Source organism: Acomys minous (assembly GCF_964271855.1).
Source record: "Acomys minous genome assembly, chromosome: 6".
NCBI classification, from domain to species: Eukaryota; Metazoa; Chordata; class Mammalia; order Rodentia; family Muridae; genus Acomys; species Acomys minous.
This window is the reverse complement of record NC_140487.1, coordinates 36,417,625-36,429,802: the sequence shown is the minus strand read 5'-3', so window position 1 is coordinate 36,429,802 and position 12,178 is coordinate 36,417,625. Positions and strand designations below refer to the sequence as shown.

Sequence of the window (12,178 nt, the reverse complement as noted above, 5' to 3'; positions counted from 1 at the left end):
ACTCCTGCTCCTGGAAGCCAAACTGACTTGGGTGGGATCGTTACTTTAGTCTATTGTTGGTGCCCTATCTGGGTAAACAGATGTTCATGCCTTCCCAGGAAAACTTAATGCAACAAATGCCTTAGAACATTCTGTTTTTGTTTGTTGTTTGTTTGTTTTTGTCTTTGTTTTTTGCTTTTGTTATTTCTGTTAAGAATGACCATGCTTTGAGTTTTCTAGGTGACTCTCTCTATCCCTTTAACACTGTCCAAGTAGTGTTCTCACCTGTTTCTAATGGTCTGAAGGAGGCCTAGAAAATTCCAGGCTCTTGACATCTTACTGAACAACTGAAACAAAAGCTCCCACAGACTTGCAGAAATAACAAGGACAGTTTAATGAAAGCACAGTGAAATGCAGATGCACTGCCAAGAGTGACAGCAGGCCACATGAGTGAGGGCACCCAAGGGTCCCCATTGTTGTTTTGAGCCTAATTTTATGGTGTTCAGATTAAGATTTTGGTTACTAGATGTGTAATTTAGGTGGTCCTTTATTGATCTAACAAGTTCACATCACGTAAGCCTTTGTTTGCTGTGCATGCCATTTCATACAATGCAACACACACACACACACACACACACACACACACACACACACACACACACACACACACACTATTATGCATAAGCATAAGATGGCAAATAGAGAATTCTCCCTAAAGAGGGCAGAGTTTGTCTTACTGAACATGCTCCTGAGCCAGTTAGGGCCAGATCAATCCTGTCTTTATACCTGGATATATTGGGGACATGTTGGTAGAAACTATGTAAATTTGATGGGCATTAGGAAGACCTGTGTGTCTGAAGCTTGATGAAGTGGGGGTGCCAGGTTGCCAGGGTATTTTCTTTCTTTCTTTCTCTTATTTTATTTTCTGTGCACTGGTGTGGGGTGTCTGATCACCTAGAACTAGAGGTACAGACAGCTGTGAGCTGCCGTGTGGGTGCTGGGAATTGAACCCGGGTCCTTTGGAAGATCAGACAGGATTCTTAACCACTGAGCATCTCTCCAGCCCCTAGTGCATTGTTTCTTAAAGGATTGTGTGTGCATTGTGCATGAAGGTAAGGGGCTCAGGCTGCCAGATGCATTGTTGGAAGAGTGGTGTTTGCATAGCCAGAACCCAGGGGAGTCCCAGGCTGCTACTCTATTCCCTATACTTGCCTGCCTAGGCTCATAATAGTAGGCCTCACCAGAGCACTGCGATACATCCACTGTGCCGTCTTTTCCTTTCATGGTTATGATGGTCTGTGGTACCTGTATGTCTCCCTGCCCAGGTTGTGGACTCCTTGGGAGTAAACAGAGCACCTCCTTGATGTGTAGGCCTCCAGTGTCTACACTAGAGTTCCGTCAGTATTATGCCTGCTAAATGAATCCTCAACAAGTCGAGTAGTTATAAATCCCAGACTTGAGACTACAGGTTTTTAAAAATTAACTTATTCAGATTACATCTCAATTGTTCTCCCATCCCTTGTATCCTCCCGTTCCTCCCTCCCTCCCGCTTTCACCCTATTCCCCTCCCCTGTGTATGTTACCGAGGGGGACCTCAACCCCCACTATATGAATGTAGGCTGTCAAGTCTCATCTTGGTAGCCTGCTTATTCTTTCTCTGAGTGCCACCAGGCCTCCTCACCATGGGGAAGTGGTCAAATATGGGTCACCAGAGTTCAAGTCCGAGTCAGTTCCCTCTCTCCATTCAACTGTGGAGAATGTCTTGTCTATTGACTAGATCGAGAAGCGGTTCGATGTTTATTGCAAGTATTGTCCTTGGTTGGTGCAGTAGTTTGAGCAGAATCCCTGGGCCCAGATCCGCCCATCATGATGTTCTTCTTGACTACAAGTTTTTTTTTTTTTAAAAGATAACTTTCAAGCTGTTTCAGAGAATTCCTCCTGATTTGGCACACTTCTGAAGCTCATAGACCTGCACAGAACAGTTACCTAGTTGGCACAGGTATTTGTTAGGTCAATTATCTGAGAGTCTCTAAGTCAAAATAAAAAAAATGATTAAGAATGTGTCTTGTTGGCTGAAATAGTGCATTTCTCTTGCTAGCCCCACTGTCAGTGTCAGGTGGTGCCCACAGAGGCCTACCTGGTCTCCTGGCTTCCGCTTTCCTGGTTCTGTCTGCATTATACTTACTCAGCATCAAGGCTGTATGGTAATATGTCAGCAGACAACAGTGACATCACTCATACTGTGTCATTAACAGACGAACATGCAGGTCTGAGTGTAACCAACAAAAATGTGTGACACATAGGCAGCATCTGTGTTCATCCTAGGCGGAAAGATGGCATGGGTATTTTATGATTTTTATCACACAGTTGTGAGTCAATCTTAAAATACTTTTTTCAGATGAAAGGTTCTAATTGTATTTAATTTATTGGTTTACTTATGGAGTCTTGTGACCAGAAGCAAATCTGATCCCAGAACATTTTCAGCACAACCAAACCAGACCCCTTCCTATGCTTGTCCCGCCCAGCGGCTGGCCAGGCAAGCACAGATCTGTTTTTCTCTTTCTGTATATTTGCCTGTTCTGAAGTTGAGATGTCACTGGAATCATATGGTGCTTGGGGTCTGGCTTCTTTCACTTAGAACCATGGTTCAGGGCGTACGCACACCATGGCATGCACCAACATTTCTTTTTCTTACCAACCAGCATTCTAATGTGGGATAAAATGCGTCTTTTTTGCACTTCCATCTTTTGGTAAATCCTTGTGTTGTTTCGGAACACCATTGCTAAGGGCACTTATGCCCAGGTTTTTGTGTAGAGTTATGCTTTACTCTTAGTGACAAACCCCTAGACAAGTGTAACTGCTGGGCCACATGGTAGCCGCATGCTTCACTTGCTCAGAAATAGTCACCGTTTTCCAGAATGGCTGAGCCACTTTTTCTTTCTTTCTTTCTTTCTTTCTTTCTTTCTTCCTTTCTTTCCTCTCTTCCTTATTCTTGCCAGCATTATATGAGTGTCAGTTTTCCTCTGCCTCACTCATACTTTTCTCTCTCTTCTTCTTTTTTAAATTAATTAATTAATTTATTCTCTTTACATCCTGATCACAGCCTCCTCCTTCCTCTGTTCCTAGTTCCATCCTTCCTCCCTCTTCCCCCATCCCTCCTCTGCTGTTCCTAGAAAAAAGGGGGAGACTTCCCTATCCATGCACCCCAGCTCATCGAGTCACATCAGGACTGGGCATGTCTTCTTCCCCTGCGGCCTGGCGAGGCAGCCCCACGGGGGGGGGGGGGGGCGGGGAAGTGGTAAAAAAGCAGGCAACAGAGTTCATGTTGGAGATAGCCCCTGCTCCCCTCACTAGGGGACATTTTTCTCTCTTCTTAAAGATAAACATCTTAGTAACTTATTATATACCTAAGCAACGGCTAATGGTCTTAATTCAATGTTGAATACATGTATTTTCATGAGAAATTATAGTATTAAATATAGCATTCCATTTCATATTATAATTTCAAAATTATTATTACAATTGTTATTATTATTGGTCTATATGTTGGGGGGTACATTGTCAAAGCTCCTATGTGGAGGACAACTTTGTGGAGTTTACTTCTTCTCCCGTCATGTGAGATCTAAGGACCGAACTCTGGTCATCAGGTTTGCCTGAGAAGCACGTTTACCTGCTGAACCGTGGTTCCAGGCCCTGTATCTGAACTTTTAATGACATTTTTTGTGGGTGGGTGTGAAATGGTAAGGAGCACACAGACGGACAAGTGTCTCATTAGGAAGTGAGCCTCTGTAGCTAAGTTTAGAAAATTCTAGCATGGGTACAGAAGTAAAACCTAACTGCTTCAGAGATCCTCTCCTAGAAGAAATCACAAAGATAACATAGACTTTCTGTTTCCAAGTGAAGGACACAGAAACGAACTCCGCATCTCTGGTACTTTTGTTCAAAGAACTTGGTTTCCATGGGGGGATTGCTCAACTCCAGCGCTCTAGCCTGGGTAAAAGAACATCCACATCTGGAATGCAGGCTGTAGGTGACGGCTCCATGCCGCAGTCTTTGCTCTGAAAGGAGGAGGCAGAAAAAATAACATGTCCCAGGCAAAGGCTGCACAGACCCAATGAAACGAAGAGCAGAGCCCCTTCATTTGCGGACAGTACACAGGGCCGGGAGACACCGCAGTGCAACAGTGGCTTGTGGCGAGTGCTCGCTCCTTTGATCTGGATCTGAAAGTGAAATAAAATCTTTTCTCAATTGAAAGTTATTTAAGGGGAGAAAAACAAGACTTAACGTTTGCAGAAGCCATTTTTCCATTATAGCTCAGACATTGCGCCTAAGAGCAATAGGATACAAACTAGCCCTGCACATAAATACAAAAGGGCGGATCCCTAGCAGTTTCTGATACTTCTCTGTCAGGGGCACCGTGGGTGGGGGGGCAGCAGCAGGGCAGGAGCTTTGGGCTCATTGAATGGGATATAAATCCTGCTCCTGTCAACCTGACAGGAGCATAGCTTACAGAGTCCCCACATGCTCTTTAATACGAAACAAGAGCAATGAGGCTGAGGCTGTGTCTCAGAGTACCCGGCATAGCCAAGGCCCTGGGTCCAGCCTCAGCACCACCACACAAGCACTCACTCAGCAGGCTAGCAGCTGGAAGCCAGTTACCTTCTCAGCTCTTCGGTGCCCATCAGAGAGGGTCCTGCCAGTCAGTTCTTAGGGCAACTGCTGAGAAGCAGCATGGCCCAGCAATCTACAATTTTCTGTTATCTTTAAACCTGAAAAAGAAAGTGAGCGACAGGTGGTTGCTTATGTCGCTAGATCTTTTAATAAACATCTGTTCCCTTTCTCTTCCAAAAGTTAGGCTTCTGAAATGAGCTAAAGGATTTTAGGTTAGGGAGGAATGAGAAACCTACTGACAAGTTCATTAGCTGCATCAGGTGTTTTCAAGTAAGTCAGAACACTCGGTTCGGATAGCATTTATCAGTTTATCGGACACAGCTAGAAACGGGTGTTTTGTTTTCATTTTTATTTTTTATACTTTATTCACATTATATCCCAATTGTAATCCCGCCCCTCATCTCCTCCCTCTTCCCCCTATCCCCCTTCCATAGTCCTCAGAGATGGGGAGCCCTCCTCTGCTACCCTTTGACCCCAGCCTATCAGGTCTCAATAGGACTGCCTGCATTCTTTTCCTCTGAGGCCCCGCAAGGCCATCCAGCAGGGGAAAGTGATCAAATAGTGGGCACTAGGGTTTATATCAGAGATAGCCCCTGCTCCCCTTACTAGGGGGCCCTCACGGAGACTGAGCTGCCCATCAGCTACATCTGAACAGGGGTCTAGACTCTCACAATGCACCAGTCTCTGCAGGCCCCCATGGGTCCAGATTTGTTGGCTTTGTTGGTCTTCTTGTAGAGCTCCTGTCCTTCCTGGGTCCTTGTATCTCCCTATTTTTTCATAAGACCCCCCTATGCTCTGCCCAAAGTTTGGCTGTAAATCTTAGTATCTGCTTTGATTCCCTGCTGGGTGGAGTCTTCCAGAGGACCTCTATGTTAGGCTCCCGTCCTGTTCCCTCTCTTCAACTGTTTCTGGTGTCTATTCTATTTGCCCCTAAGCATCCTCCCTAGGGACCTCCTCGTTATTTAGCTTCTTTAGGTCTGTGCATTGTAGTGTGGTTATCCTGTATTATGTGGTTAATATCCACTTATAAGTGAGTTTATGCCATGTGTGTCTATCTGTGTCTGGGTTACCTCACTCAGGATGATCTTTTCCAGATCCATCCATTTGACTTCAAATTTCATGATTTCCTTTATTTTAATAGCGGAATGAAGTTTTTTCATACAAGTCTTTCACTTGTTTGGTTAGAGTTATGTTTTTTTGTGTGTTTGTGTGTTTGTGTGTTTGTGTGTGTGTGTGTGTGTGTGTGTGTGTGTGTGTGTGTGTATCTATTGTGAAGGGTGTGGTTTCCCTAATTTCTTTCTTAGCCCATTTATCTTTTGTATATAGGAGGGCTACTGATTTTTTTAGTTGATTTTGCATCCAGCCACTTTGCTGAAGGTGTTTATCAGCTGAAGGAGTTCCCTGGTACATTTTTGGGGTCACTTATGTATATTGTTATATCATCTGTGAATAGTGATACTTCAATTTCTTCCTTTCTAATTTGTAACCCCTTGATCTCCTTTAGTTGTCTTATTGCTCTGGCTAGGACTTCAAGTACTATATTGAAGAGATACAGGGACAGTGGGCAGTCTTGTCTTGTCCTTGATTTCAGTGGAATTGATTTAAGTTTCTGTTTACTTTGATGTTGGCTATAGGCTTGCTACATATAGCCTTTACTGTGTTTAGGTATATTCCTTTTATCCCTGATCTCTCCAAGACTTAAAACATGAATTAGTGTTGGATTTTGTCAAATTCTGTTTCTGCATTTAAGGAGATGATTATATGGCATTTTTCTTTCAGTTTGTTTATATGGTATATTACATTGATGGATTTCTGTATATTGAACCAAGATTACATTGATGGATTTCTGTATATTGAACCATCCCTGCATGCCTGGGATGAAGTCTACTTAGTCATGGTGAATGATATCTTTGATGTGTTCTAGGATTTTGTTTGTGAATATTTTATATATTTTTGCATCAATATTCATAAGAAAAGTTGGTCTGAAATTCTCTTTATTTGTTGGGTCTTTGTGTGGTTTAGGTATCAAGGTTACTGTGGCCTTATAGAATGAATTTGGTTATGTTCCATCCATTTCTACTCTGTGGAGTAGTTTGAAGAGTTTTGGTATTAGCTCTTCTCTGAAGGTCTGGTAGAATTCTGCACTGAAATAATCTGGCTCTGGGATTCTTTTGGTTGGGAAACTTTTGATGATTGTTTCTATTTCTTAAGGGATATAGGACTATTTAATTTGTTTACCTGATCTTGATTCAACTTTGGAATCTATCAACAAAATGGTCCATTTTATTTAGACTTTCAAATTTTGCAGCATATAGGCATTTGAAGTAAGACCTAATGATTCTTTGGATTTCCTCAATGTTTGTTGCCGTTTCCCTTTTTATTTCTGATTTTGTTGATTTGGATAGTGTTTCTCTACCTTTTAGTTTGTCTATCTTGTTGATTTTCCCAAAGAGCCAGCACTTGGCTTTCAGTCTATGAATTGTTCTCTTTGTTTCTAATTTGTTGATTTCAGCCCCAAGTTTGATTATTTCCACCTGTCTACTCCTCTTGGGTATGTCTGCTTCTTTTTTTCTAGGACTTTCAGGTGTCCTGTTAAGTTGCTTGTATCAGATGTCTCCAACATCTACTTTCATGTGTCCTATAAATTTGGGTTTATTGAACCTTCATTTTCATTGAATTTTAGGTAGTCTCTAATTTCTTTATTTCTTCCTTGACCCAGTTGTCATTGAGTAGAGCATTGTTCAGTTTCCATGTGTGTGTAGGCTTTTTGCTATTTTTGTTGTTGTTGAGGTTCAGCCTTAGTCTAATAGCATACAAGGTATTATTTCAAATTTTGTGTATCTGTTGAGGCTTGCTTTGTGACAGACTATATGGTCAATTTTGGAGAAGGTTCCACGAGGTGCTAAGAAGAATGTATAATCTTTTGTGTTTGGGTGAAAGTTTCTGTAAATGTCTGTTAGGTCAATTTGATTCATGACACCTGTTCATGTCATTATTTCTCATTTTAGTTTCTGTTTTGTTGACCTGTCCTTAGATGAGAATGGGGTATTGAAGTCTCTCACTATTAAAGTGTGGGGATCAATGTGTGGTTTAAGCTTTATTAATGTTTCTTTTTACAAATGTGGGTGTCCTTGTATTTGGGGCATAGATGTTCAGAATTGAGATGTCATCTTGGTTGAATTTTTCTTTGATGAGTATGAAGTATCCTTCCTCATTCTTTTGATTAATTTTGGTTCAAAGTCTATTTTATTAGATATTAGAATGGCTACTCCAGCTTGCTTCTTGGATCTGTTTGCTTGGAAAACCTCCTTCCAGCCATTTACTCTCAGGTAATGCCTATCGTTGTGGCTGAGGTGTGTTTCTTGTATGCAGCAGAATGTTGGGTCCTGTTTGCACATCTGTTCTATGAGTCTTTGTCTTTTTATTGGAGAATTGAGTCCATTGACGCTGAGAGAGATTAATGATTATTGAATGTTAGTTCCTTTTATTTTGATGTTGGTTGTGTTTGCCTACTTTGGGTTTTGTTGTAATGATGTTATTTATCCTGTGTTTTCCTTGGTGTAGTTAGCTTCCTTGGGATGGGGTTTTCCTTCTAGTATCTTTTCTAGGGCTGGATATCTTGCTTTCTCCATTTATGCTTATTGAAAGTTTTGCTGGCTATAGTAGTCTGGACTGGCATCTGTGGTCTCTTAGGGTTTGCAAGACGTCTGCCTAGGCCCTTCTGGCTGTTATGATCTCTGCTGAGAAGTCAGGTGTGATTCTGATAGGTTGGCCATTATACTTTACTTGCCCCCTTTCCCTTGCAGTTTTTAATATTTTTTCTTTGTTATGTACATTTAATGTTTTGATTATTATGTTGTGGGAGGATTTTATTTTCTGGTCTAATTTATTTGGTGTTGTGTAGGCCTCTTGTATGTTTATAGGCATCTCTTTCTTTAAATTTGGGGATTTTTCTTCTGTGATTTTGTGGAGAATATTTTCTGATCCTTGGAGCCTGGAATTTTCTTTTTCCTCTATTCCTATTTTCTTTAGGTTTCATCTTTTCATGTTGTCCTTGATTTCTTAGATGTTTTATATCAGGAATTGTTTAGATTTATCATTTTCTTTGATTGATGCATCACGTTCTTCCATTGTATCTTCTACACCTGAGATTCTTTCTCCCATCTCTTGTATTTAGCTGGAGATGCTTACCTCTGCAATTCCTGTTTTCTTCTCTAAATTCTCTCTTTCCAGGATTTCCTCAGTTTGGGCTTTATTTATTGTATCCATTTCTGTCTTCAGATCTTGAACCATTTTCTTGATTTCCTTCATCTGTTTGTGTTTTACTGCATTTCTTTAGATGATTTGTTCAATTCCTTCACCTGTTTTTGTGCTTTCCTCTATTTCTTTGAGTGATTTATTCATTTCCTCTCTACAAGCCTCTCTCAAGGCCTTAATCTGTTTTACTGTATCTTCCTGTATTTCTTTACATGTTTTATTCATTTTCCATGTTACCATCTTCTTAAGCATAGCTTTCAGTGCATTTTCTTGTGATTCAGTTGTGTTGGCGTATACAGGGCTTATTGCCTTGGGATAACTGGGTTTTAGAGATGCCATATTGCTTTGGCTTTTGTTGATTGTGTTTTAATGCTGGCCTTTAGCCATCTGGCTGTCTCTTCCACTGGCTGGTAGTTTCTGGTGCCCTTCACTGACCAGTGAGAACAGTGAGCAGGCATGTGGCTATATGCTGAAACCGAGCACACCTGTGGAGACCCAGGAAAATTTCTGAGGATTATCTGGGTAAATTGAGGCTGGACCTGCTTGTGTCCCTTACCATGGGGTCTCCTCTTACCTGGGAAATGAACGCGTGTGTTTTGGGGCCCACATTTCTGTCTGTCAAGTGCTGTGTAGTCACTGCTGTTCTGCTGATCAGACACAATGTGTGATTGGTGCCACCATCTTGGATCAGCAGGAGATTTCTTGGAGTTTTCTAGCTCTGGGACTCTGTAGCAATTTTTTCAAAGTATTAGAGACAACTTATTTTTTTAATTTAATGGTTTAATAGTGTCGGATACTAATGATTTTCTTACAAAATTAAGCCCATACTTCATTAGACATAAAGAGGTATGACTCAGAAGGCAGTTTTATTTAACCTTCATAAATGATTGTTATTTTATGCTATTAATTTGTACAAATGGCTCTTGGATACATCCCATATGAGATTATAATAATAAAATTATCTTTCTATTTTCAGAGCATGGTGATACTTTCTAGACACAGAAAACTGAGGGAGCTGTCTCTGTCTGAGTGTCCCAAGATCACTGACCTTGGGATTCGGGTAAGATGGTTAGGGGTTTTATTTCTAAATGGCTAAGATTAAAAATTAAGCTCCAGCCTGGTGCTCCAACCTTTCATCCAAGAATTCCGGAGGCAGAAGCAGGGGGATCTCTGTGCTTTTGAGGCCAGCCTGGTCTACAAAGTGAGTCCAGGACAGCCAGAGAAATCCTGTCTTGAAAAAAACAAAACAAAAAATAAGTACCAGGAGCCAACTTACAAAGTCAACTCTGGGTGTCATGATTTGCAGCTAAAATGCTGCTCATGGCTCCTGTTTGAACATGTGGTCCTTAGTTTGAAGTGCTATTTTGAAGGCTGTGGAGCCTTGAGGAGGTGCTGCTTGGGTGGTGGAGTAGACCACTTCACCAGCTTGTGAAGGTTAGATCCAGCCCTAGGTCTGGCCTCTCTTTATGTGAAGAATGGAGTCTCTGCCATGCCAGGGTCACAGTGAACAGTGCCATCACTACGGACTGATGTTTCTCTGGAACCACAAGCCAGTACCTACCACCTTCTTCCCTTAAACAGCTTTTTAAAGGTGTTTTTGTTCCCTGTAACACAAAGGAAAACTGACGTGGTTTGAATAGGTATGGCTCCTCTGGATTCATGGACTTAAATGTTTGACCATAGCAAGTAGCAGGACTAGAAGGTGTGGCCTTATTAGAGGAGGTGTGGCCTTGTTAGAGGAAGTGTGTCACTACGGAAGTGGGGCTCTGAGGTCTTAAATGCCCAAGCTATGCCTTGTGTGAAAGCATGCCCAGTCTCCTCCTGGCTGCCTTCAGGTCAAGATGTAGAGCTCCCAGCTCCTTTGCCAGCGCCATGTCTGCCTGCACACTGCTGTGCTTCCTACACAAAGATAGTGGACTAAACCTCTGAAACCATATGGCAGCCCAACTAAATGCTCTTCTTTGTAAGAGTTGCCTTGTTCGTGGTGTCTCTTCCCAGCAATGAAGCTCTAGCTAAGACAGTAACTAACACACTACACCGAGACCCTTATGCAAGTCTCAGTGGCCTGAGGCGGCAAAGACACTTTGTGTTCTCATTCTTCTCCATCTCTCTCTCCAGTCTCTGTGTCAGTCTCATAGGATACATGGGGCATTTACTTGGAGAGGGATAAACTTCTATGTGGCCCAAAGTCCTTGCCTATAGAGAACATATTCTATAGAATAGAAAATTAAGATAGTATATAATCTAACCCAGAAAACTATGGGAGGTTATATCAGATATTTAATGAACAGTTTGGAGTTTCTGCTGTATAAACATAGTTGTATACTTCAATGGGATGGACAGCATGAGGTAAGTGACTGAATTGCCACATACTAACTATATTGATAGGATAATTCTTGAGAAGGGTAAGGGTCCAAAGACGTGGTGTGAGTAACATGCATGAGACTGTAACGTGCATACTGCATGTAAGCCACAATGGACTCTTTTTAGCACCTTAAGCATCTAAATGAGAAAGCAAGAGAGGAGAGGAGGGAGGAAGAGGGAGGGAGGGAGGGAGAGAGAAAGAGAGAGAGAGAGAGAGAGACAGAGAGAGACAGAGAGAGACAGAGACAGAGACAGAGACACAGAGAGACAGAGACAGAGACAGACAGAGACAGAGAGACAGATAAATACATACAGAGAAACCACCACCAAAATTTGTGTATTAGTCATGCATTGAACAAGGAAGAAATGAGAATTAAACATGTGGAAACTGCTAACCCACTAGAAACATCACATAAAAATTGTGTTAGGAGTTGAAGACCTCCAAAACGTAGGAAGACATTAGACTATGTAGAAAGGACAGCATCGAAGGGAAGGAAGGAGGGACACTGTCTCACAGGGATAAGAGTTAACTCCACAGCGAGCGAGCGGATGATACCAACGACAGCTGAGAAGTCCACGGAATGTGAGGGTGCTTCTGAGCACAGCACATTTGAAGATGACTTACCAAGCCGTTTTAAATGACTAATCAAGCAGTGTTTGAATGATGTCCAGACTGAAGAGCTGCAGAGGCCTCCAAGTCAGCCTGTGCTTAGACCTCAGCCTAGAATTACAGACATGTGGGGCTGAAGGAAGCTCAGAAACAGCTAAACCTGCTTTCTGATTTCACAGACAAGAAAACTAAAGGGTGAGAGGTTCCAACCATTGAGGTTTTGTGTCTTCTCAGTTTAAGGGAAAGGAAGGGCAGAAGTGGAAACTTACTCTTCTAAATGGTCGACTGGCAATACCG

General features: G+C 42.0%; 1 protein-coding gene across 5 annotated transcripts in view; it reads left to right on the top strand.

The window, feature by feature from the left end:
- Window positions 1-12,178, top strand: part of FBXL13 (F-box and leucine rich repeat protein 13) — a 209,671-nt gene that overhangs the window by 151,883 nt on the left and 45,610 nt on the right. For all 5 annotated transcript variants that reach the window (XM_084787279.1, XM_084787275.1, XM_084787278.1 and 2 more), the window contains one exon: window positions 9,884-9,967. In XM_084787279.1, coding sequence (XP_084643405.1) covers window positions 9,884-9,967 — 84 coding nt within the window. The remainder of the gene's footprint in view (window positions 1-9,883; window positions 9,968-12,178) is intronic.